This window comes from Cherax quadricarinatus, chromosome 23 (assembly GCF_038502225.1).
Source record: "Cherax quadricarinatus isolate ZL_2023a chromosome 23, ASM3850222v1, whole genome shotgun sequence".
Taxonomy (NCBI): Eukaryota; Metazoa; Arthropoda; class Malacostraca; order Decapoda; family Parastacidae; genus Cherax; species Cherax quadricarinatus.
Window position 1 is genome coordinate 19582500 of NC_091314.1, and position 26811 is coordinate 19609310.

Here is a 26811-nt window from a genome sequence, read left to right on the forward strand (position 1 = left end):
GTAGTGGTAGCAGTAGTGTACATGTGTAGTGGTAGCAGTAGTGTACATGTGTAGTGGTAGCAGTAGTGTACATGTGTAGTGGTAGCAGTAGTGTACATGTGTGGTGGTAGCAGTAGTGTACATGTGTAGTGGTAGTAGTAGTGTACATGTGTAGTGGTAGCAGTAGTGTACATGTGTAGTGGTAACAGTAGTGTACATGTGTAGTGGTAGCAGTAGTGTACATGTGTAGTGGTAGCAGTAGTGTACATGTGTAGTGGTAGCAGTAGTGTACATGTGTAGTGGTAGCAGTAGTGTACATGTGTAGTGGTAGCAGTAGTGTACATGTGTAGTGGTAGCAGTAGTGTACATGTGTGGTGGTAGCAGTAGTGTACATGTGTAGTGGTAGTAGTAGTGTACATGTGTAGTGGTAGCAGTAGTGTACATGTGTAGTGGTAACAGTAGTGTACATGTGTAGTGGTAGCAGTAGTGTACATGTGTAGTGGTAGCAGTAGTGTACATGTGTAGTGGTAGCAGTAGTGTACATGTGTAGTGGTAGCAGAAGTGTACATGTGTAGTGGTAGTAGTAGTGTACATGTGTGGTGGTAGCAGTAGTGTACATGTGTGGTGGTAGCAGTAGTGTACATATGTAGTGGTAGTAGTAGTGTACATGTGTAGTGGTAGTAGTAGTGCACATGTGTAGTGGTAGCAGAAGTGTACATGTGTAGTGGTAGCAGAAGTGTACATGTGTAGTGGTAGTAGTAGTGTACATGTGTAGTGGTAGTAGTAGTGTACATGTGTAGTGGTAGCAGTAGTGTACATGTGTAGTGGTAGTAGTAGTGTACATGTGTAGTGGTAGTAGTAGTGTACATGTGTAGTGGTAGTAGTAGTGTACATGTGTAGTGGTAGCAGTAGTGTACATGTGTAGTGGTAGTAGTAGTGTACATGTGTAGTGGTAGTAGTAGTGTACATGTGTAGTGGTAGTAGTAGTGTACATGTGTAGTGGTAGTAGTAGTGTACATGTGTAGTGGTAGCAGTAGTGTACATGTGTAGTGGTAGCAGTAGTGTACACGTGTAGTGGTAGCAGTAGTGTACATGTGTAGTGGTAGCAGTAGTGTACATGTGTAGTGGTAGTAGTAGTGTACATGAGTGGTGGTAGCAGTAGTGTACATGTGTAGTGGTAGTAGTAGTGTACATGAGTGGTGGTAGCAGTAGTGTACATGTGTAGTGGTAGTAGTAGTGCACATGTGTAGTGGTAGCAGTAGTGTACATGTGTAGTGGTAGCAGTAGTGTACATGTGTAGTGGTAGCAGTAGTGTACATGTGTAGTGGTAGTAGTAGTGTACATGAGTGGTGGTAGCAGTAGTGTACATGTGTAGTGGTAGCAGTAGTGTACATGAGTGGTGGTAGCAGTAGTGTACATGAGTAGTGGTAGCAGTAGTGTACATGTGTAGTGGTAGCAGTAGTGTACATGTGTAGTGGTAGCAGTAGTGTACACGTGTAGTGGTAGCAGTAGTGTACATGTGTAGTGGTAGCAGAAGTGTACATGTGTAGTGGTAGCAGTAGTGTACATGTGTAGTGGTAGTAGTAGTGTACATGTGTAGTGGTAGCAGTAGTGTACATGTGTAGTGGTAGCAGTAGTGTACATGTGTAGTGGTAGCAGTAGTGTACATGTGTACTGGTAGCAGTAGTGTACATGTGTAGTGGTAGCAGTAGTGTACATGTGTAGTGGTAGCAGTAGTGTACATGTGTAGTGGTAGCAGTAGTGTACACGTGTAGTGGTAGTAGTAGTGTACATGTGTAGTGGTACCAGTAGTGTACATGTGTAGTGGTACCAGTAGTGTACATGTGTAGTGGTAGCAGTAGTGTACACGTGTAGTGGTAGCAGTAGTGTACACGTGTAGTGGTAGCAGTAGTGTACACGTGTAGTGGTAGCAGTAGTGTACATGTGTAGTGGTAGCAGTAGTGTACATGTGTAGTGGTAGCAGTAGTGTACACGTGTAGTGGTAGCAGTAGTGTACATGTGTAGTGGTAGCAGTAGTGTACATGTGTAGTGGTAGCAGTAGTGTACACGTGTAGTGGTAGCAGTAGTGTACATGTGTAGTGGTAGCAGTAGTGTACATGTGTAGTGGTAGCTGTAGTGTACACGTGTAGTGGTAGCAGTAGTGTACATCAACACAGTACCACCACTACACTGTGGTTGTCGCTGCCACCCCCTACAATGCACCAGTCTCAGTTTTGGAACATTCAAGATCATTATCACAATATACAGGGAAATAGTTCAGAGATAATTAAAATATGTATTTGTTTAGAAAGTTGGCCAATAAACAATACATTGACGTTTATCTGGCGTCAAAAAATATTTGCATATACTGCGAGAAATAGAGAATTATATACAAGTACGATGTAATCTTGATTTTAACATTGCAATAAATTTTAAAATTAATCTCTTTGCCCGAGTAAAATGTATATTTGCTCCTGTAAGTTAGCTTAAAAACTCTTAAACGTCGTAGATACACATTAAAGTTTCTTTGTGGCAGTTCATATTGGAGCGCAGATACAGACTTTCTTTGTCCAGACATTGTTGGAGGGAGAGGCTGGGGAGGGGCGAGTGATACTTGTGAAGGAATAATGAATTTGAGGTACCGTCCCCTTGCATGGATCACAAGACATAATGAAGGAACGCTACAGTAGTCCTAGTGGTCCAAGCTAGGCAGGTCTAACTCACACCCAACATTAGCCATGAGACATGCAACATATGGGAATCTTTACTGAGGAAACGTTTTGCCACACAGTGGCTACATCAGTCCAGTGCAGATCTGATCTGTATTGGACTGGTGAAGCCACTGTGTGACGAAACGTTTCCTCAATAAAGATTCCCATATGTTACATAAGTGTCTCAGTCTTCAACTTGTCGGTTTTTAAATCATTTATCACATAGCCATGAAGCCTGGTCACAGACCGGGCGGCGGGGGCGTTGACACCCGGAACTCTCTCCAGGTATACTCCAGGTATACAGCCATTTGTATACCCGTCCAATCTTAAAGCTACCCAAAGTTTTCTTTCAGTGATTCTGCTTGCGAGTTTCTTCCACTCATCTACAACTCCAGTGCCAAATCAGTACTTCCCTACATCCTTCCTAAACCTAAATTTACTTAATTTGAATCTGTTGCTGCAGATCATATCTTGGTCAGATTCTTTCAACACGTTATTTATATATCCCTTATTCCTTTTTTCCATTTGTACACTTCACATCCTCCCTACTTCTACATCTTTCCAGAGAGTGCACATTCAGTGCCTTCAGTATATCTTCGTAGGATAGATTGTTGACACATGGGATCAACGTCATCGTTCTTTTTTTCAGCTTATTTCCACAATGAGCATCATAATGTAAATGAGGCCTTATCGAAGATGTGTGAAGCTGTGATTCTTGATATGAAGCCGAGAATCCTGTTAGCTTTATTGCAAACACTTGTAATGGGCGTCAAGTGGGGACACGTTAGTCTAATGGATTCAAGTAAGGTCGCCGTCAACAGAATTTGAACCTGTTTCAATATTATATTAAAAAAAATGTGCTAAACCCTTATAGGTTATATAGTCACTTTCTACCAACATTTCATAATCCACGAGTCAATGTAATAATTTTGAGAATCTTGTCATCGTTGCCTCACACTGACCAAAAATAATGTTAGTAGAGTATAATAAATGATAATTACAGCACCGGAGAAGGCAGTGTTGTGTGGTCCACACCTGAATGACACCACTGAGTGTACTCACTTAATTGTGGTTGCAGGGGTCGAGTCTCATCTCCTGGCCCCTCTCTGTTGGCTGTTACTGGTTTCACTCCTGGCTGCGTGAGCTCTATCATACCTATTCTGCCTCTGGGTAGTTCCACTTCCTGTCCACTCTAAGGCAGAAGTATTTCCTAACATCCCTATGGCTCGTCTGTGCCTTTAAACTTCCAATTGTGACCTCGTGAACCCGAGACCCGCCTCTCAAACACACTCCCTGTCCGCCCTCTCAATTCCTCTCATTATTCTGAACGTCGTAATTATATCACCTCTGGTTCTTATGTCCTCTAGTGTCGTCAGCTTCAGCTCCTATAGCCACTCATCATATTTCATACCCCTTTGCGTGCATTACCGGTGGCCCGGTGGTCTGGTGGCTAAAACTCCCGCTTCACACACGGAGGGCCCGGGTTCGATTCCCGGCGGGTGGAAATTCCGACACGTTTCCTTACACCTGTTGTCCTGTTCACCTAGCAGCAAATAGGTACCTGGGTGTTAGTCGACTGGTGTGGGTCGCATCCTGGGGGACAAGATTAAGGACCCCAATGGAAATAAGTTAGACAGTCCTCGATGACGCACTGACTTTCTTGGGTTATCCTGGGTGGCTAACCCTCCGGGGTTAAAAATCCGAACGAAATCTTATCTTATCTTATCTTATCTTACCAGACGCGGATTCCACACTGGCGCTGCGTACCCCAAGATGAGCCTATCTTGCCCACACTGGCGCTGCATACCCCAAGATGAGCCTGACTTGCCCACACTGGCGCTGCATACCCCAAGATGAGCCTGACTTACCCACACTGGCGCTGCGTACCCCAAGATGAGTCTATCTTGCCCACACTGGCGCAGCATACCCCAAGATGAGCCTGACTTACCCACACTGGCGCTGCGTGCCCCAAGATGAGCCTATCTTGCCCACACTGGCGCTACATACTCCAAGATGAGCCTAACTTGCCCACACTGGCGCTGCATGCCCCAAGATGAGCCTGACTTGCCCACACTGGCGCTACATACTCCAAGATGAGCCTAACTTACCCACACTGGCGCTGCGTACTCCAAGATGAGCCTAACTTGCCCACACTGGCGCTGCGTACTCCAAGATGAGCCTAACTTGCCCACACTGGCGCTGCGTACTCCAGGATGAGCCTAACTTGCCCACACTGGCGCTGCGTACTCCAAGATGAGCCTAACTTACCCACACTGGCGCTGCGTACTCCAAGATGAGCCTAACTTGCCCACACTGGCGCTGCGTACTCCAAGATGAGCCTAACTTGCCCACACTGGCGCTGCGTACTCCAAGATGAGCCTAACTTGCCCACACTGGCGCTGCGTACTCCAAGATGAGCCTAACTTGCACACACTGGCGCTGCGTACTCCAAGATGAGCCTAACTTGCCCACACTGGCGCTGCGTACTCCAAGATGAGCTTGTCTTGCCGTGTACCAGTATAAGGTTGTGAATGCTTCCTTGTTGATGTTCCTGTAAACTGCCCGTAAATTTGGCAGTTCTGCGTTTACTGCAGCGATTTTGTTCGGATTTTTAATATATACCTGGAAAGTACTTGACAGCCTTGTCCTAAATATGCACACTTGCCGTAACAACATACTGGAGTGAGATATATAGGAGGAAGTGCAAAATAAACCCAGTGGAAAGCAGAAATGCAGTGGGCACAATAAGGGAACACTGTATCAACATCCCTGGCCCCAGACCATTCAACATATTACCAGAAGATAGAAACACTACTGGGATAAGTATAGAAGTCTTCCAGAGGAAACTGGATGAGTATCTTCACCAAGTGTCAGATCAACCAGGTTGTGATGGATATGTAGTTCAGCGGGCCACCAGCTGCAACAGTCTTGTTGACCAAGCAAGCGCCAGATAATCCGGCTCATGGCCGGACTTCGGGAGTAGAAAAACTCTCGGAGCTCATTAAAGGCAACGGTAAAGGAAGGGTAGCCACGCAGGATAACACAGTAAAGTCAGCGCGTCATCTGGGACTCTTATTTCCAGTGGGATCCTTTAATCTTGTCTCCCAAGATGCGACCCACAACAGTCAACTAACACCCAGGTACCTACTTACTGCTAGGTGAACTGGGGCAGCAGGTGTAAGGAAACATGCCCAACGTTTCTACCCGTGTCGGGATCGAACCACAGACAGTATGTAAGCTAAGTGCTCTATCAACCAAGCCACGGGCGAAATGTTAGGAAGTGTGCTCACCTCGAGGCCCACCACTTCCAGGGAGGTTTGTAGCTTGTGTGAAGGCAGTGTTGTGTGTTCTCAGGTCTAAGATGATAAGTCACACAGAAATCATACTTAAGAGGCACGTAAATTCCCCCGTCCTCTAATAATATGCTTATTTTTCCATAGTAATTATGGACAAGGTAGATTATAGTGGAAAATGAAAATATTAAAAGACAAGGGTACTTACGTGCCCCTTAAAGATTCTCTACTACTGTTTCATTCTCCTCTTTATTCTCTAATTGGGATGATTGTTCATCCTTCGGAGGGAGAGGGCCTTGATGTTGGTGGAATTGGAACCATTTCTCGCCTTCCTCGTATTAAACCTGATTACCTCCCATTCCCCTGCTGTATGTGTGTCCCATTCACTTCAAGGGTGTGCCTTGATATTGAAGGGCTCTTGATTCGAGGACTTTGTATTACCCTTCCCTTGAAACAAACATGATTACTCCCCCACTTCCATAGGCGCTGTACAACCCGTACAGGTTTATCGTTTCCCATATACTACTACTAATAATGTCAACATCGTATTATTATTCATGAGGGAGCGCTAAAGCTGTAGGGGTCCTATAGCGCCTAGAGGAGTGCGAAGCACTCAGATTCGAGCCAAAGAAAGAATAAGTCCAATCCCTTAAGTCAAGAACCCCTCACCACCATCAAGGACTGAGAGATGTAAACCTCCTATAGGTAGACCATCAACCAGGATTCCTGGTTGATGGTCTACCAATAGGATGGTTTACTAGTAGGGTGGTCTACCAATAGGATGGTCTTCCAGTAGGGTGGTCTACCAATAGGATGGTTTACCAATAGGATGGTCTACCAATAGGATGGTCTACCAATAGGATGGTCTGCCAATAAGATGGTCTACCAATAGGATGGTCTACCAATAGGATGGTCTACCAATAGGATGGTCTGCCAATAAGATGGTCTACCAATAGGATGGTCTACCAATAGGATGGTCTACCAATAGGATGGTCTGCCAATAAGATGGTCTACCAATAGGATGGTCTACCAGTAGGATGATCTACCAATAAGATGGTCTACCAATAGGATGATCTACCAATAAGATGGTCTACCAATAGGATGGTCTAACAATAGGATAGTCTAACAATAGGATGGTCTACCAATAGGCTGGTCTACCAATAGGATGGGCTACCAATAGGATGGTCTTCCAGTAGGGTGGTCTACCAATAGGATGGTCTACCAGTAGGATGGTCTTCCAGTAGGGTGGTCTACCAATAGGATGGTCTACCAGTAGGATGGTCTACCAGTAGGATGATCTACCAATAAGATGGTCTTCCAGTAGGATGGTCTACCAGTAGGATGGTCTACCAGTAGGATGGTCTACCAGTAGGATGATCTACCAATAAGATGGTCTTCCAGTAGGATGGTCTACCAGTAGGATGATCTACCAATAAGATGGTCTTCCAGTAGGATGGTCTACCAGTAGGATGGTCTACCAATTCGAACAAATCTTAGCTTTTATTACTCGGAATCCACACAGAAAAAACTTCTACTATAGCTGTCCTTCTAATGTCACTTACTGTACCTACCCGTAGTCGATTCCAGGGGTCATCGCGGGGGCGATGACCCCTGGAATCGACTACAGGTAACTACAGTAAGTGACACTACAGGGACAGCTGTAGGAGAAATTTTTTCTGTGTGGATTCCGAGTAATAAAAGCTAAGATTTGTTCGAATTTTTAACCCCGATAACCAAGATAACCCAAGAGAGTCAGTGCGTCATCGAGGACTGTCTGTCTGTGTATAAGGTAGACTCATTTTGTATACAGAGATGTATACCTCTTGGTATACATACCCTCTAAGCAACTCGGTAACGAAATTCACGATTTCACAATCAACTTAGTCTTTGCAAATTGAGTACAATGTTGTGTTGTCATTGGAAAGCGCTAAACCCGTTGCGGTGTCATACCATGTCCAGGCAACGGGAGGTAACCAGGTTTAATCCTAGAGGGAGGAGGAGGGCAATTCCTGCTCCTTGGATCAAGAGCCCTTCAACAGTGTATGTATATTCGTGTTCTTGCATCGACGTACGTTTTCTAACGCGTCTATGTGCGTCCACTTCTGAATGATTTAAGAAACAGGTTGAACTAAAGTAATTTTTAGTGTAATGTGTGTAGTGATGGAAGGTGGATGATGGTGGAAGGTGGATGATGGTGGTAGATGGATGATGGTGGTAGATGGATGGTGGTGGATGATGGTGGAAGGTGGAAGATGGTGGTAGATGGATGGTGGTGGATGATGGTGGAAGGTGGATGGTGGTGGTAGATGGATGGTGGTGGATGATGGTGGAAGGTGGATGGTGGTGGTAGATGGATGGTGGTGGATGATGGTGGAAGGTGGATGGTGGTGGTAGATGGATGGTGGTGGATGATGATGGTAGATGGATGGTGGTGGATGATGGTGGTAGATGGATGATGGTGGATGGTGGTAGGTGGATGGATGTGGTAGGTGGATGGTGGTGGAAGGTGAATGGTGGTGGATGATGGTGGTAGGTGGCTGGACAGGTGTAAGAGGATAGTTAGAAAGACTGACCGTCAAGAATGGTGTCCAGGGTGCCATGATCGTCGCTTACACCCACACTGCTGCCGCCTCACACACTCACTTCACATATATACCGCACTTTCACTGCGGCCGCGGGAGGAGCAGGTACTGCGAGCCCTCTGGTGGTACAGCAGAAGGTGCATGTTGGAACAGTACAGGTATGTGGAGAGCCAGGGAGTGAAGGAGGCAGACAGACAAATGGGTAGGCAAGCTGGCAGACAGGCAGGCAGGCGGACGGACAGAGATAGGCAGGCAAGCTGAATGGGCGAGCGGATAAAGCTCCAGATAGACAGGCAGGCAGGCGAATAGGGCTGCGGACAGGCAGGCGAACGGAAGAGCGATTAGAAGCAAGCAGGCAGGCGATCGAGGAAGTAGACAGACAGACAAGCATTCAGGCGAGCGGACACGCAGCCTGTGTGATTGGTAAGCAAGATGGCGGGCGGATAGGGCTGCGGGCTGTATAATCCTACGAGTTTAGCGCTCCCCATGATTCTAATAATAGAGCTGCGGATAGACAGGTAGGCGAGCAGGCGGACGAACGAACAAATGAATAGAAAACCGGGCAGACAGTCGGGCAAGCGGACAGATAGACGGAACCAGCCCGGCGAGCGGATAGGCAGCCTGTCTGGCAGGCGAGCAAGCGGGCGGGCAAACTGGTAGACGTATGTACACAGGCAGGCAGGAGGGTGGGCAAGCTGGTAGACGTATGTACACAGGCAGGCAGGAGGGTGGGCAAGCTGGTAGACGTATGGACACAGGCAGGCAGGAGGGTGGGCAAGCTGGTAGACGTATGTACACAGGCAGGCAGGAGGGTGGGCAAGCTGATAGACGTATGGGCACAGGCAGGCAGGAGGGTGGGCAAGCTGATAGACGTATGGGCACAGGCAGGCAGGAGGGTGGGCAAGCTGATAGACGTATGGGCACAGGCAAGCAGGAGGGTGGGCAAGCTGATAGACGTATGGGCACAGGCAGGCAGGAGGGTGGGCAAGCTGATAGACGTATGGGCACAGGCAGGCAGGAGGGTGGGCAAGCTGATAGACGTATGGGCACAGGCAGGCAGGAGGGTGGGCAAGCTGATAGACGTATGGGCACAGGCAAGCAGGAGGGTGGGCAAGCTGATAGACGTATGGGCACAGGCAGGCAGGAGGGTGGGCAAGCTGATAGACGTATGGGCACAGGCAGGCAGGAGGGTGGGCAAGCTGATAGACGTATGGGCACAGGCAGGCAGGAGGGTGGGCAAGCTGATAGACGTATGGGCACAGGCAGGCAGGAGGGTGGGCAAGCTGATAGACGTATGGGCACAGGCAGGCAGGAGGGTGGGCAAGCTGATAGACGTATGGGCACAGGCAGGCAGGAGGGTGGGCAAGCTGATAGACGTATGGGCACAGGCAGGCAGGAGGGTGGGCAAGCTGGCAGGCCGGTAATTCCTTTAAATTTTAATAAGACGAAATCGCTAAACCCATAGGGAAAAAGGGAGGCATTCAGATTCGATCCAAGGAAGGGGAGGATAAGTTCAGTTCCTTGGAACAAGAGCCCCCCCTCCCCCACCAACATGAAGGCACAGCCACTGAGGGGAGGCAGGTGGGCAGAGTACTCAGAATTCTGGGTTCTCAGTTTGTTTAATTATTATGCTCCCCATACCCATCCTGTGGGCGGTAGTCAAAATATTACAGCTGTACCTGGACCCATTATGGGCCCTCAAGTGTTGATAACTGAAGTTACAAAGGTAATGAACTTTAGATAGATCTGATCACAATTATGTTCTCAACGCTGACCACTTTGTATATATATTCACTGCTCATGTTTGTGTGTAAATCGTTCAAAGTTTTATTTGCGTATTATCCTGCGAGTTCTGAGAATTCTGTTCATGTTGCAGTCAGTAGGTACCTAGGTGTAAACCATCTGTTCTGGGTGGCATCCGGGGGGAGGGGGTAGTATATCCTACATGGGGTTGGTGCCTTAAAATTAACTGTAATAGAATAACATCCTTTTAGCCTGTATCCCCTCAAGGAAGGTTCCTTGATGTTGGTGAGGGGCTCTTGATTTAGGGAATTGGATCTGTGCTCCAGTTCCCCGAATTAAGCCTGAATGCCTTCCACATCCCCCCCCCCAGGCGCTGTATAATCCTCCGGGTTTAGCGCTTCCCCTTGATTATAATAATAATAATAATTTTAGCCTGTATACCAATTTTTTTTTAAGGGAATTAATGTTTACAATACCTATAATTTCTGATGCATCTTTAAATGTTACTATCACACGTATCGCTGTTTACTGTTATAATTCTTCATTATTCGCTGATTCGATGATATTTTTTTTAAGTTTTCTTGGAGTGGTTATTGTAACTCAGTGGAGAGGCAATACTCCAATAGAAATATGTCACTGACTCTTTTTGGGAGTTATCCTAGGTAATTTGCTCTACGTATGATATTTGTACTTATGTGTACCTGTCCCTAAATAAACTCTCTCGCTATCCGTGGTGTACTAGGTCGACACTGTGGTTAACTGTGGGGCGCAAAGGATATACACACCCAGAGGTGTATGTCTGTATATATATGCTAAGGGTTTACTCAAGTCCCTGTTTGTGGTATTAACGAATTTTAGACTTGTGGTGAACAGGTTATGTGCATAATTAATTAATGACCCCTTTCACCCTCGTCGGGTGACCAGCTTGTTACACCAGTTACTGCTGAATTACCCCTACGGATTTATTTTTTTTTTTTTTTTTTTTTTTTTTTTTGTGTGTGTGTGTGTGTGTACTCACCTAGTTCTCACCTAGTTGAGGTTGCAGGGGTCGAGTCCAAGCTCCTGGCCCCGCCTCTTCACTGGTCGCTACTAGGTCACTCTCCCTGAACCATGAGCTTTATCGTACCTCTGCTTAAAGCTATGTATGGATCCTGCCTCCACTACATCGCTTCCCAAACTATTCCACTTCCTGACTACTCTGTGGCTGAAGAAATACTTCCTAACATCCCTTTGATTCATCTGTGTCTTCAGCTTCCAACTGTGTCCCCGTGTTGCTGTGTCCAGTCTCTGGAACATCCTGTCTTTGTCCACCTTGTCAATTCCTCTCAGTATTTTGTAAGTCGTTATCATGTCCCCCCTATCTCTCCTGTCCTCCAGTGTCGTCAGATTGATTTCCCTTAACCTCTCCTCATAGGACATACCTCTTAACTCTGGGACTAGTCTTGTTGCAAACCTTTCCACTTTCTCTAGTTCTTTACATGCTTGGCTAGGTGTGGGTTCCAAACTGGTGCCGCATACTCCAATATGGGCCTAACGTACACGGTGTACAGGGTCCTGAACGATTCCTTATTAAGATGTCGGAATGCTGTTCTGAGGTTTGCCAGGCGCCCATATGCTGCGGCAGTTATTTGGTTGATGTGCGCTTCAGGAGATGTGCCTGGTGTTATACTCACCCCAAGATCTTTTTCCTTGAGTGATGTTTGTAGTCTCTGGCCCCCTAGACTGTACTCCGTCTGCGGTCTTCTTTGCCCTTCCCCAATCCTCATGACTTTGCACTTGGTGGGATTGAACTCCAGGAGCCAGTTGCTGGACCAGGTCTGCAGCCTGTCCAGATCCCTTTGTATTTCTGCCTGGTTTTCGATCGAATGAACTCTTCTCATCAACTTCACATCATCTGCAAACAGGGACACTTCGGAGTGTATTCCTTCCGTCATGTCGTTCACAAATACCAGAAACAGCACCGGTCTTAGGACTGACCATTGTGGAACCCCACTCGTCACAGGCGCCCACTCTGACACCTCGCCACGTACCATGACTCGTTGCTGTCTTCCTGACAGGTATTCCCTGATCCATTATAGTGCCTTCCCTGTTATCCCTGCTTGGTCCTCCAGTTTTTACACTAATCTCCTGTGTGGAACTGTGTCAAACGCCTTCTTACAGTCCAAGAAAATGCATTCTACCCACCCCTCTCTTTCTTGTCTTACTTCTGTCACCCTGCCATAGAACTCCAGTAGGTTTGTGACACAGGATTTCCCATCCCTGAAACCGTGTTGGCTGCTGTTGATAAGCTCATTCCTTTCTAGGTGTTCCACCACTCTTCTGATAATCTTCTCCATGACTTTGCATACTATACATGTCAGTGACACTGGTCTTTAGTTTAGTGCTTCTTGTCTGTCTCTTTTTTTAAAAATTGGAACTACATTTGCTGTCTTCCATGCCTCAGGCAATCTCCCTGTTTTGACAGATGTGTTGAATATTGTTGTTAGGGGTACACATAGCACCTCTGCTCCCTCTCTCAGGACCCATGGTGAGATGTTATCCGGCCCCATCGCCTTTGAGGTGTCTAGCTCGCTCAGCAGCCTCTTCACTTCTTCCTCAGTTGTATGTATTGTGTCCAACACTTGGTGGTGTACCCCACCTATCTGTCCTTCTGGAGTTCCTTCTGTCTCATCTGTGAACACTTCTTTGAATCTCATGTTGAGTTCCTCACATACTTCGTGGTCGTTTCTTGTGATCTTTCCTCCTTCCTTCCTTAGTCTGATTACCTGGTCCTTGACTGTTGTTTTCCTCCTGATGTGGCTGTACAACAGCTTTGGGTCAGATTTGGCTTTCGCTGCTATGTCATTTTCATATTGTCTTTGGGCCTCCCTTCTTACCTGTGCATATTCATTTCTGGCTCTACGACTGTTCTCCTTATTCTCCTGGGTCCTTCGCCTTCTATACTTCTTCCCTTTCTTAGCACACTTGGTTTTGGCCTCCCTGCACCTTTGGGTGAACCAAGGGCTCATCCTGGCTTTTATATTATTACTGTTACCCTTGGGTACAAACCTCTCCTCAGCTTCCTTGCATATTGTTGTCACATTTTCTATCATCTCGTTTACTGACTTCCCTGTCAGCTCTCTGTCCCACTGAGCCCCGTTCGGGAAGTTTTTCATTACCGGCGTAGTCCCCTTTCTTGTAGTTTGGCTTTATTCGTCTGGCTTTTCCTGCTTCTCCCTCCACTTGTAACTCTACTGTGTATTCGAATCTTTAGACCACATGACCTCTGGCCCCAAGGGGTTTTTCGTATGTGATGTCGTCAATATCTGCACTACTCAAGGTGAATACTAGGTCCAGTCTCGCTGGTTCATGTTCTCCTCTCTCTCTGGTAGTGTCCCTTACGTGTTGGTACAAGACGTTTTCCAGTACCACCTCCATCATCTTAGCCCTCCACGTTTCTTGGCCCCCATGTGGCTCCAAGTTCTCCCAGTCGATTTCCTTGTGGTTGAAGTCACCCATGATCAGGAGCATTGCATTGCTCGCATGAGCCCTTCTTGTCACTGCACCCAGTGTGTCAACCATCACTTCATTACTCTCATCATACTCTTGCCTTGGCCTCCTGCTGTTCTGTGTGTGTGTGTGTGTGTGTGTGTGTGTGTGTGTGTGTGTGTGTGTGTGTGTGTGTGTGTGTGTGTGTGTGTGTGTGTGCCAATATAATCTGGGAGTGCTTGTGAACAGGGTGGGTTTAGAGCCGGGTGTCCGCCAGGTCAACCTGGGGCATAAGTTTCTCTTGAGTAACGGGACAACTTAACTACCGCTTTTATTTGTTTTTTTACTTTGTGCCGCCTGAGTGGCTAGTGTATTACGCACCCTGTGTTCCTCTGGTGAGTGGTAGCGCCCTGTGTTCCTCTGGTGAGTGGTAGCGCCCTGTGTTCATCTTGTGAGTGGTAGCGCCCTGTGTTCATCTTGTGAGTGGTAGCGCCCTGTGTTCAACTTGTGAGTGGTAGCGCCCTGTGTTCCTCTGGTGAGTGGTAGCGCCCTGTGTTCCTCTGGTGAGTGGTAGCGCCCTGCGTTCATCTTGTGAGTGGTAGCGCCCTGTGTTCATCTTGTGAGTGGTAGCGCCCTGTGTTCATCTTGTGAGTGGTAGCGCCCTGTGTTCCTCTGGTGAGTGGTAGCGCCCTGTGTTCCTCTGGTGAGTGGTAGCGCCCTGTGTTCCTCTGGTGAGTGGTAGCGCCCTGTGTTCCTCTGGTGAGTGGTAGCGCCCTGTGTTCCTCTGGTGAGTGGTAGCGCCCTGTGTTCCTCTGGTGAGTGGTAGCGCCCTGTGTTCATCTTGTGAGTGGTAGCGCCCTGTGTTCATCTTGTGAGTGGTAGCGCCCTGTGTTCATCTTGTGAGTGGTAGCGCCCTGTGTTCATCTTGTGAGTGGTAGCGCCCTGTGTTCCTCTGGTGAGTGGTAGCGCCCTGTGTTCCTCTGGTGAGTGGTAGCGCCCTGTGTTCCTCTGGTGAGTGGTAGCGCCCTGTGTTCCTCTGGTGAGTGGTAGCGCCCTGTGTTCCTCTGGTGAGTGGTAGCGCCCTGTGTTCATCTTGTGAGTGGTAGCGCCCTGTGTTCCTCTGGTGAGTGGTAGCGCCCTGTGTTCCTCTGGTGAGTGGTAGCGCCCTGTGTTCCTCTGGTGAGTGGTAGCGCCCTGTGTTCCTCTGGTGAGTGGTAGCGCCCTGTGTTCCTCTGGTGAGTGGTAGCGCCCTGTGTTCATCTTGTGAGTGGTAGCGCCCTGTGTTCCTCTGGTGAGTGGTAGCGCCCTGTGTTCCTCTGGTGAGTGGTAGCGCCCTGTGTTCCTCTGGTGAGTGGTAGCGCCCTGTGTTCCTCTGGTGAGTGGTAGCGCCCTGTGTTCATCTTGTGAGTGGTAGCGCCCTGTGTTCATCTTGTGAGTGGTAGCGCCCTGTGTTCATCTTGTGAGTGGTAGCGCCCTGTGTTCATCTTGTGAGTGGTAGCGCCCTGTGTTCATCTTGTGAGTGGTAGCGCCCTATGTTCATCTTGTGAGTGGTAGCGCCCTGTGTTCATCTTGTGAGTGGTAGCGCCCTATGTTCATCTTGTGAGTGGTAGCGCCCTGTGTTCATCTTGTGAGTGGTAGCGCCCTATGTTCATCTGGTGAGTGGTAGCGCCCTGTGTTCATCTTGTGAGTGGTAGCGTCCTGTGTTCATCTTGTGAGTGGTAGCGCCCTGTGTTCATCTGGTGAGTGGTAGCGTCCTGTGTTCATCTGGTGAGTGGTAGCGCCCTGTGTTCATCTTGTGAGTGGTAGCGCCCTGTGTTCATCTGGTGAGTGGTAGCGTCCTGTGTTCCTCTTGTGAGTGGTAGCGCCCTGTGTTCATCTTGTGAGTGGTAGCGCCCTGTGTTCATCTTGTGAGTGGTAGCGCCCTGTGTTCATCTTGTGAGTGGTAGCGCCCTGTGTTCATCTTGTGAGTGGTAGCGCCCTGTGTTCATCTTGTGAGTGGTAGCGCCCTGTGTTCATCTTGTGAGTGGTAGCGCCCTGTGTTCATCTTGTGAGTGGTAGCGCCCTGTGATCATCTTGTGAGTGGTAGCGCCCTGTGTTCATCTGGTGAGTGGTAGCGCCCTGTGTTCATCTTGTGAGTGGTAGCGCCCTGTGTTCATCTGGTGAGTGGTAGCGCCCTGTGTTCATCTTGTGAGTGGTAGCGCCCTGTGTTCATCTTGTGAGTGGTAGCGCCCTGTGTTCATCTGGTGAGTGGTAGCGCCCTGTGTTCATCTTGTGAGTGGTAGCGCCCTGTGTTCATCTGGTGAGTGGTAGCGCCCTGTGTTCATCTTGTGAGTGGTAGCGCCCTATGTTCATCTTGTGAGTGGTAGCGCCCTGTGTTCATCTGGTGAGTGGTAGCGCCCTGTGTTCATCTTGTGAGTGGTAGCGCCCTGTGTTCATCTTGTGAGTGGTAGCGCCCTGTGTTCATCTGGTGAGTGGTAGCGCCCTGTGTTCATCTTGTGAGTGGTAGCGCCCTATGTTCATCTTGTGAGTGGTAGCGCCCTGTGTTCATCTTGTGAGTGGTAGCGCCCTGTGTTCATCTTGTGAGTGGTAGCGCCCTGTGTTCATCTTGTGAGTGGTAGCGCCCTGTGTTCATCTTGTGAGTGGTAGCGCCCTGTGTTCATCTTGTGAGTGGTAGCGCCCTGTGTTCATCTTGTGAGTGGTAGCGCCCTGTGTTCATCTTGTGAGTGGTAGCGCCCTGTGTTCATCTTGTGAGTGGTAGCGCCCTGTGTTCATCTTGTGAGTGGTAGCGCCCTGTGTTCATCTTGTGAGTGGTAGCGCCCTATGTTCATCTTGTGAGTGGTAGCGCCCTGTGTTCATCTTGTGAGTGGTAGCGCCCTGTGTTCATCTTGTGAGTGGTAGCGCCCTGTGTTCATCTTGTGAGTGGTAGCGCCCTGTGTTCATCTTGTGAGTGGTAGCGCCCTGTGTTCATCTTGTGAGTGGTAGCGCCCTGTGTTCCTCTGGTGAGTGGTAGCGCCCTGTGTTCATCTTGTGAGTGGTAGCGCCCTGTGTTCATCTTGTGAGTGGTAGCGCCCTGTGTTCATCTTGTGAGTGGTAGCGCCCTATGTTCATCTTGTGAGTGGTAGCGCCCTGTGTTCATCTTGTGAGTGGTAGCGCCCTGTGTTCAACTTGTGAGTGGTAGCGCCCTGTGTTCATCTTGTGAGTGGTAGCGCCCTGTGTTCATCTTGTGAGTGGTAGCGCCCTGTGTTCATCTTGTGAGTGGTAGCGCCCTATGTTCATCTTGTGAGTGGTAGCGCCCTATGTTCATCTTGTGAGTGGTAGCGCCCTGTGTTCATCTTGTGAGTGGTAGCGCCCTGTGTTCATCTGGTGAGTGGTAGCGCCCTGTGTTCATCTTGTGAGTGGTAGCGCCCTGTGTTCATCTTGTGAGTGGTAGCGCCCTATGTTCATCTTGTGAGTGGTAGCGCCCTGTGTTCCTCTTGTGAGTGGTAGCGCCCTGTGTTCCTCTTGTGAGTGGTAGCGCCCTGTGTTCAACTTGTGAGTGGTAGCGCCCTGTGTTCATCTTGTGAGTGGTAGCGCCCTGTGTTCATCTTGTGAGTGGTAGCGCCCTGTGTTCATCTTGTGAGTGGTAGCGCCCTATGTTCATCTTGTGAGTGGTAGCGCCCTATGTTCATCTTGTGAGTGGTAGCGCCCTGTGTTCATCTTGTGAGTGGTAGCGCCCTGTGTTCATCTGGTGAGTGGTAGCGCCCTGTGTTCATCTTGTGAGTGGTAGCGCCCTGTGTTCATCTTGTGAGTGGTAGCGCCCTATGTTCATCTTGTGAGTGGTAGCGCCCTGTGTTCCTCTTGTGAGTGGTAGCGCCCTGTGTTCCTCTTGTGAGTGGTAGCGCCCTGTGTTCATCTTGTGAGTGGTAGCGCCCTGTGTTCATCTTGTGAGTGGTAGCGCCCTGTGTTCCTCTGGTGAGTGGTAGCGCCCTGTGTTCCTCTGGTGAGTGGTAGCGCCCTGTGTTCCTCTTGTGAGTGGTAGCGCCCTGTGTTCCTCTTGTGAGTGGTAGCGCCCTGTGTTCCTCTGGTGAGTGGTAGCGCCCTGTGTTCCTCTTGTGAGTGGTAGCGCCCTGTGTTATTCTTGTGAGTGGTAGCGCCCTGTGTTCCTCTTGTGAGTGGTAGCGCCCTGTGTTCCTCTGGTGAGTGGTAGCGCCCTGTGTTCCTCTTGTGAGTGGTAGCGCCCTGTGTTCATCTTGTGAGTGGTAGCGCCCTGTGTTCCTCTGGTGAGTGGTAGCGCCCTGTGTTCATCTTGTGAGTGGTAGCGCCCTGTGTTCATCTTGTGAGTGGTAGCGCCCTGTGTTCATCTTGTGAGTGGTAGCGCCCTATGTTCATCTTGTGAGTGGTAGCGCCCTGTGTTCATCTTGTGAGTGGTAGCGCCCTGTGTTCATCTTGTGAGTGGTAGCGCCCTGTGTTCATTTTGTGAGTGGTAGCGCCCTATGTTCATCTTGTGAGTGGTAGCGCCCTATGTTCATCTTGTGAGTGGTAGCGCCCTGTGTTCATCTTGTGAGTGGTAGCGCCCTGTGTTCATCTTGTGAGTGGTAGCGCCCTGTGTTCATCTGGTGAGTTGTAGCGCCCTGTGTTCATCTTGTGAGTGGTAGCGCCCTGTGTTCATCTTGTGAGTGGTAGCGCCCTATGTTCATCTTGTGAGTGGTAGCGCCCTGTGTTCCTCTTGTGAGTGGTAGCGCCCTGTGTTCCTCTTGTGAGTGGTAGCGCCCTGTGTTCATCTTGTGAGTGGTAGCGCCCTGTGTTCATCTTGTGAGTGGTAGCGCCCTGTGTTCCTCTGGTGAGTGGTAGCGCCCTGTGTTCCTCTGGTGAGTGGTAGCGCCCTGTGTTCCTCTTGTGAGTGGTAGCGCCCTGTGTTCCTCTTGTGAGTGGTAGCGCCCTGTGTTCCTCTGGTGAGTGGTAGCGCCCTGTGTTCCTCTTGTGAGTGGTAGCGCCCTGTGTTCATCTTGTGAGTGGTAGCGCCCTATGTTCATCTTGTGAGTGGTAGCGCCCTGTGTTCATCTTGTGAGTGGTAGCGCCCTATGTTCATCTTGTGAGTGGTAGCGCCCTGTGTTCCTCTTGTGAGGGTAGCGCCCTGTGTTCCTCTTGTGAGTGGTAGCGCCCTGTGTTCCTCTTGTGAGTGGTAGCGCCCTGTGTTCCTCTGGTGAGTGGTAGCGCCCTGTGTTCCTCTTGTGAGTGGTAGCGCCCTGTGTTCCTCTTGTGAGTGGTAGCGCCCTGTGTTCCTCTGGTGAGTGGTAGCGCCCTGTGTTCCTCTTGTGAGTGGTAGCGCCCTGTGTTCATCTTGTGAGTGGTAGCGCCCTATGTTCATCTTGTGAGTGGTAGCGCCCTGTGTTCATCTTGTGAGTGGTAGCGCCCTATGTTCATCTTGTGAGTGGTAGCGCCCTGTGTTCCTCTTGTGAGTGGTAGCGCCCTGTGTTCCTCTGGTGAGTGGTAGCGCCCTGTGTTCCTCTTGTGAGTGGTAGCGCCCTGTGTTCCTCTTGTGAGTGGTAGCGCCCTGTGTTCCTCTGGTAAGTGGTAGCGCCCTGTGTTCCTCTTGTGAGTGGTAGCGCCCTGTGTTCATCTTGTGAGTGGTAGCGCCCTATGTTCATCTTGTGAGTGGTAGCGCCCTGTGTTCATCTTGTGAGTGGTAGCGCCCTGTGTTCATCTTGTGAGTGGTAGCGCCCTGTGTTCATCTTGTGAGTGGTAGCGACCTGTGTTCATCTTGTGAGTGGTAGCGCCCTGTGTTCATCTTGTGAGTGGTAGCGCCCTATGTTCATCTTGTGAGTGGTAGCGCCCTATGTTCATCTTGTGAGTGGTAGCGCCCTGTGTTCATCTTGTGAGTGGTAGCGCCCTGTGTTCATCTTGTGAGTGGTAGCGCCCTGTGTTCATCTGGTGAGTGGTAGCGCCCTGTGTTCATCTTGTGAGTGGTAGCGCCCTGTGTTCATCTTGTGAGTGGTAGCGCCCTATGTTCATCTTGTGAGTGGTAGCGCCCTGTGTTCCTCTTGTGAGTGGTAGCGCCCTGTGTTCCTCTTGTGAGTGGTAGCGCCCTGTGTTCATCTTGTGAGTGGTAGCGCCCTGTGTTCATCTTGTGAGTGGTAGCGCCCTGTGTTCCTCTGGTGAGTGGTAGCGCCCTGTGTTCCTCTGGTGAGTGGTAGCGCCCTGTGTTCCTCTTGTGAGTGGTAGCGCCCTGTGTTCCTCTTGTGAGTGGTAGCGCCCTGTGTTCCTCTGGTGAGTGGTAGCGCCCTGTGTTCCTCTTGTGAGTGGTAGCGCCCTGTGTTCCTCTGGTGAGTGGTAGCGCCCTATGTTCATCTTGTGAGTGGTAGCGCCCTGTGTTCCTCTGGTGAGTGGTAGCGCCCTGTGTTCCTCTGGTGAGTGGTAGCGCCCTGTGTTCCTCTTGTGAGTGGTAGCGCCCTATGTTCATCTTGTGAGTGGTAGCGCCCTGTGTTCATCTTGTGAGTGGTAGCGACCTGTGTTCCTCTGGTGAGTGGTAGCGCCATATGTTCATCTTGTGAGTGGTAGCGCCCTGTGTTCCTCTGGTGAGTGGTAGCGCCCTGTGTTCCTCTTGTGAGTGGTAGCGCCCTGTGTTCCTCTTGTGAGTGGTAGCGCCCTGTGTTCATCTTGTGAGTGGTAGCGCCCTGTGTTCATCTTGTGAGTGGTAACGCCCTATGTTCATCTTGTGAGTGGTAGCGCCCTGTGTTCATCTTGTGAGTGGTAGCGCCCTGTGTTCATCTTGTGAGTGGTAACGCCCTATGTTCATCTTGTGAGTGGTAGCGTCCTGTGTTCCTCTTGTGAGTGGTAGCGCCCTGTGTTCATCTTGTGAGTGGTAGCGCCCTGTGTTCATCTTGTGAGTGGTAGCGCCCTGTGTTCCTCTTGTGAGTGGTAGCGCCCTGTGTTCATCTTGTGAGTGGTAGCGCCCTGTGTTCATCTTGTGAGTGGTAGCGCCCTGTGTTCCTCTTGTGAGTGGTAGCGCCCTGTGTTCCTCTTGTGAGTGGTAGCGCCCTGTGTTCATCTTGTGAGTGGTAGCGCCCTGTGTTCATCTTGTGAGTGGTAGCGCCCTGTGTTCCTCTTGTGAGTGGTAGCGCCCTGTGTTCATCTTGTGAGTGGTAGCGCCCTGTGTTCCTCTTGTGAGTGGTAGCGCCCTGTGTTCCTCTTGTGAGTGGTAGCGCCCTGTGTTCATCTTGTGAGTGGTAGCGCCCTGTGTTCATCTTGTGAGTGGTAGCGCCCTGTGTTCATCTTGTGAGTGGTAGCGCCCTATGTTCATCTTGTGAGTGGTAGCGCCCTGTGTTCATCTTGTGAGTGGTAACGCCCTATGTTCATCTTGTGAGTGGTAGCGCCCTGTGTTCATCTTGTGAGTGGTAGCGCCCTGTGTTCCTCTTGTGAGTGGTAGCGCCCTGTGTTCCTCTTGTGAGTGGTAGCGCCCTGTGTTCATCTTGTGAGTGGTAGCGCCCTGTGTTCATCTTGTGAGTGGTAGCGCCCTGTGTTCATCTTGTGAGTGGTAGCGCCCTATGTTCATCTTGTGAGTGGTAGCGCCCTGTGTTCATCTTGTGAGTGGTAACGCCCTATGTTCATCTTGTGAGTGGTAGCGCCCTGTGTTCATCTTGTGAGTGGTAGCGCCCTGTGTTCATCTTGTGAATGTTAACGCCCTATGTTCATCTTGTGAGTGGTAGCGCCCTGTGTTCATCTTGTGAGTGGTAGCGCCCTGTGTTCATCTTGTGAGTGGTAGCGCCCTGTGTTCATCTTGTGAGTGGTAGCGCCCTGTGTTCATCTTGTGAGTGGTAGCGCCCTGTGTTCATCTTGTGAGTGGTAGCGCCCTGTGTTCATCTTGTGAGTGGTAGCGCCCTATGTTCCTCTTGTGAGTGGTAGCGCCCTGTGTTCATCTTGTGAGTGGTAGCGCCCTGTGTTCATCTTGTGAGTGGTAGCGCCCTATGTTCATCTTGTGAGTGGTAGCGCCCTATGTTCCTCTTGTGAGTGGTAGCGCCCTGTGTTCATCTTGTGAGTGGTAGCGCCCTGTGTTCATCTTGTGAGTGGTAGCGCCCTGTGTTCATCTTGTGAGTGGTAGCGCCCTGTGTTCATCTTGTGAGTGGTAGCGCCCTGTGTTCATCTTGTGAGTGGTAGCGCCCTATGTTCATCTTGTGAGTGGTAGCGCCGTATGTTCCTCTTGTGAGTGGTAGCGCCCTGTGTTCATCTTGTGAGTGGTAGCGCCCTGTGTTCATCTTGTGAGTGGTAGCGCCCTGTGTTCATCTTGTGAGTGGTAGCGCCCTGTGTTCATCTTGTGAGTGGTAGCGCCCTGTGTTCATCTTGTGAGTGGTAGCGCCCTATGTTCATCTTGTGAGTGGTAGCGCCCTGTGTTCATCTTGTGAGTGGTAGCGCCCTATGTTCATCTTGTGAGTGGTAGCGCCCTGTGTTCCTCTGGTGAGTGGTAGCGCCCTGTATTCCTCTGGTGAGTGGTAGCGCCCTGTATTCCTCTGGTGAGTGGTAGCGCCCTGTATTCCTCTGGTGAGTGGTAGCGCCCTGTGTTCCTCTGGTGAGTGGTAGCGCCCTGTGTTCCTCTGGTGAGTGGTAGCGCCCTGTGTTCCTCTGGTGAGTGGTAGCGCCCTGTATTCCTCTGGTGAGTGGTAGCGCCGTGTGTTCCTCTGGTGAGTGGTAGCGCCCTGTATTCCTCTGGTGAGTGGTAGCGCCCTGTGTTCCTCTGGTGAGTGGTAGCGCCCTGTGTTCCTCTGGTGAGTGGTAGCGACCTGTGTTCATCTTGTGAGTGGTAGCGACCTGTGTTCCTCTTGTGAGTGGTAGCGCCCTATGTTCATCTTGTGAGTGGTAGCGCAATGTGTTCCTCTGGTGAGTGGTAGCGACCTGTGTTCATCTTGTGAGTGGTAGCACCCTGTGTTCATATTGTGAGTGGTAGCGCCCTATGTTCATCTTGTGAGTGGTAGCGACCTGTGTTCCTCTTGTGAGTGGTAGCGCCCTATGTTCATCTTGTGAGTGGTAGCGACCTGTGTTCCTCTTGTGAGTGGTAGCGCCCTATGTTCATCTTGTGAGTGGTAGCGCCCTATGTTCATCTTGTGAGTGGTAGCGCCCTGTGTTCATCTTGTGAGTGGTAGCGCCCTGTGTTCATCTTGTGAGTGGTAGCGCCCTGTGTTCCTCTTGTGAGTGGTAGCGACCTGTGTTCATCTTGTGAGTGGTAGCGCCCTGTGTTCATCTTGTGAGTGGTAGCGCCCTGTGTTCATCTTGTGAGTGGTAGCGACCTGTGTTCATCTTGTGAGTGGTAGCGCCCTGTGTTCATCTTGTGAGTGGTAGCGACCTGTGTTCATCTTGTGAGTGGTAGCGCCCTGTGTTCATCTTGTGAGTGGTAGCGCCCTGTGTTCATCTTGTGAGTGGTAGCGCCCTGTGTTCATCTTGTGAGTGGTAGCGCCCTGTGTTCATCTTGTGAGTGGTAGCGACCTGTGTTCATCTTGTGAGTGGTAGCGCCCTATGTTCATCTTGTGAGTGGTAGCGACCTGTGTTCATCTTGTGAGTGGTAGCGACCTGTGTTCATCTTGTGAGTGGTAGCGCCCTATGTTCATCTTGTGAGTGGTAGCGACCTGTGTTCATCTTGTGAGTGGTAGCGCCCTATGTTCATCTTGTGAGTGGTAGCGACCTGTGTTCATCTTGTGAGTGGTAGCGACCTGTTTTCCTCTTGTGAGTGGTAGCGACCTGTGTTCATCTTGTGAGTGGTAGCGCCCTGTGTTCATCTTGTGAGTGGTAGCGCCCTGTGTTCATCTTGTGAGTGGTAGCGCCCTGTGTTCATCTTGTGAGTGGTAGCGCCCTATGTTCATCTTGTGAGTGGTAGCGCCCTGTGTTCCTCTTGTGAGTGGTAGCGCCCTGTGTTCCTCTTGTGAGTGGTAGCGCCCTGTGTTCCTCTTGTGAGTGGTAGCGCCCTGTGTTCCTCTGGTGAGTGGTAGCGCCCTGTGTTCCTCTGGTGAGTGGTAGCGCCCTGTGTTCCTCTTGTGAGTGGTAGCGCCCTGTGTTCCTCTTGTGAGTGGTAGCGCCCTGTGTTCCTCTGGTGAGTGGTAGCGCCCTGTGTTCCTCTTGTGAGTGGTAGCGCCCTGTGTTCATCTTGTGAGTGGTAGCGCCCTATGTTCATCTTGTGAGTGGTAGCGCCCTGTGTTCATCTTGTGAGTGGTAGCGCCCTGTGTTCATATTGTGAGTGGTAGCGCCCTGTGTTCATCTTGTGAGTGGTAGCGCCCTATGTTCATCTTGTGAGTGGTAGCGCCCTGTGTTCATCTTGTGAGTGGTAGCGCCCTGTGTTCATCTTGTGAGTCGTAGCGCCCTATGTTCATCTTGTGAGTGGTAGCGCCCTATGTTCATCTTGTGAGTGGTAGCGCCCTGTGTTCATCTTGTGAGTGGTAGCGCCCTGTGTTCATCTTGTGAGTGGTAGCGCCCTGTGTTCATCTGGTGAGTGGTAGCGCCCTGTGTTCATCTTGTGAGTGGTAGCGCCCTGTGTTCATCTTGTGAGTGGTAGCGCCCTATGTTCATCTTGTGAGTGGTAGCGCCCTGTGTTCCTCTTGTGAGTGGTAGCGCCCTGTGTTCCTCTTGTGAGTGGTAGCGCCCTGTGTTCATCTTGTGAGTGGTAGCGCCCTGTGTTCCTCTTGTGAGTGGTAGCGCCCTGTGTTCCTCTTGTGAGTGGTAGCGCCCTGTGTTCCTCTGGTGAGTGGTAGCGCCCTGTGTTCCTCTTGTGAGTGGTAGCGCCCTGTGTTCCTCTGGTGAGTGGTAGCGCCCTATGTTCATCTTGTGAGTGGTAGCGCCCTGTGTTCCTCTGGTGAGTGGTAGCGCCCTGTGTTCCTCTGGTGAGTGGTAGCGCCCTGTGTTCCTCTTGTGAGTGGTAGCGCCCTGTGTTCCTCTGGTGAGTGGTAGCGCCCTATGTTCATCTTGTGAGTGGTAGCGCCCTGTGTTCCTCTGGTGAGTGGTAGCGCCCTGTGTTCCTCTTGTGAGTGGTAGCGCCCTGTGTTCCTCTTGTGAGTGGTAGCGCCCTGTGTTCCTCTGGTGAGTGGTAGCGCCCTGTGTTCCTCTTGTGAGTGGTAGCGCCCTGTGTTCCTCTGGTGAGTGGTAGCGCCCTATGTTCCTCTTGTGAGTGGTAGCGCCCTGTGTTCCTCTGGAGAGTGGTAGCGCCCTGTGTTCCTCTTGTGAGTGGTAGCGCCCTGTGTTCCTCTGGTGAGTGGTAGCGCCCTGTGTTCCTCTGGTGAGTGGTAGCGCCCTGTGTTCCTCTGGTGAGTGGTAGCGCCCTGTGTTCCTCTGGTGAGTGGTAGCGCCCTGTGTTCCTCTGGTGAGTGGTAGCGCCCTGTGTTCCTCTGGTGAGTGGTAGCGCCCTGTGTTCATCTTGTGAGTGGTAGCGCCCTATGTTCATCTTGTGAGTGGTAGCGCCCTATGTTCATCTTGTGAGTGGTAGCGCCCTATGTTCATCTTGTGAGTGGTAGCGCCCTGTGTTCCTCTGGTGAGTGGTAGCGACCTGTGTTCATCTTGTGAGTGGTAGCGCCCTGTGTTCATCTTGTGAGTGGTAGCGCCCTATGTTCATCTTGTGAGTGGTAGCGACCTGTGTTCCTCTTGTGAGTGGTAGCGCCCTATGTTCATCTTGTGAGTGGTAGCGACCTGTGTTCCTCTTGTGAGTGGTAGCGCCCTATTTTCATCTTGTGAGTGGTAGCGACCTGTGTTCATCTTGTGAGTGGTAGCGCCCTATGTTCATCTTGTGAGTGGTAGCGCCCTGTGTTCATCTTGTGAGTGGTAGCGACCTGTGTTCCTCTTGTGAGTGGTAGCGACCTGTGTTCATCTTGTGAGTGGTAGCGCCCTATGTTCATCTTGTGAGTGGTAGCGACCTGTGTTCATCTTGTGAGTGGTAGCGACCTGTGTTCCTCTTGTGAGTGGTAGCGACCTGTGTTCATCTTGTGAGTGGTAGCGCCCTGTGTTCATCTTGTGAGTGGTAGCGCCCTGTGTTCATCTTGTGAGTGGTAGCGCCCTGTGTTCATCTTGTGAGTGGTAGCGCCCTATGTTCATCTTGTGAGTGGTAGCGCCCTGTGTTCCTCTTGTGAGTGGTAGCGCCCTGTGTTCATCTTGTGAGTGGTAGCGCCCTGTGTTCATCTTGTGAGTGGTAACGCCCTATGTTCATCTTGTGAGTGGTAGCGCCCTGTGTTCCTCTTGTGAGTGGTAGCGCCCTGTGTTCATCTTGTGAGTGGTAGCGCCCTGTGTTCATCTTGTGAGTGGTAGCGCCCTGTGTTCCTCTTGTGAGTGGTAGCGCCCTGTGTTCATCTTGTGAGTGGTAGCGCCCTGTGTTCATCTTGTGAGTGGTAGCGCCCTGTGTTCCTCTTGTGAGTGGTAGCGCCCTGTGTTCCTCTTGTGAGTGGTAGCGCCCTGTGTTCATCTTGTGAGTGGTAGCGCCCTGTGTTCATCTTGTGAGTGGTAGCGCCCTGTGTTCCTCTTGTGAGTGGTAGCGCCCTGTGTTCATCTTGTGAGTGGTAGCGCCCTGTGTTCCTCTTGTGAGTGGTAGCGCCCTGTGTTCCTCTTGTGAGTGGTAGCGCCCTGTGTTCATCTTGTGAGTGGTAGCGCCCTGTGTTCATCTTGTGAGTGGTAGCGCCCTGTGTTCATCTTGTGAGTGGTAGCGCCCTATGTTCATCTTGTGAGTGGTAGCGCCCTGTGTTCATCTTGTGAGTGGTAACGCCCTATGTTCATCTTGTGAGTGGTAGCGCCCTGTGTTCATCTTGTGAGTGGTAACGCCCTGTGTTCCTCTTGTGAGTGGTAGCGCCCTGTGTTCCTCTTGTGAGTGGTAGCGCCTTGTGTTCATCTTGTGAGTGGTAGCGCCCTGTGTTCATCTTGTGAGTGGTAGCGCCCTGTGTTCATCTTGTGAGTGGTAGCGCCCTATGTTCATCTTGTGAGTGGTAGCGCCACGTGTTCATCTTGTGAGTGGTAACGCCCTATGTTCATCTTGTGAGTGGTAGCGCCCTGTGTTCATCTTGTGAGTGGTAGCGCCCTGTGTTCATCTTGTGAATGGTAACG

At 50.4% G+C, this 26811-nt stretch overlaps 1 protein-coding gene across 1 annotated transcript in view; it reads right to left on the minus strand.

Moving 5' to 3' along the window:
* LOC128685582 (sporozoite surface protein 2-like) overlaps positions 1 to 8694 on the minus strand; it is a 35465-nt gene extending 26771 nt beyond the window's left edge. Inside the window, exon 1 of the mRNA XM_070088001.1 lies at positions 8557 to 8694. Coding sequence (XP_069944102.1) covers positions 8557 to 8583 — 27 coding nt within the window. The 5' untranslated portion in view covers positions 8584 to 8694. The remainder of the gene's footprint in view (positions 1 to 8556) is intronic.
* Positions 8695 to 26811: the final 18117 nt, after the last annotated feature.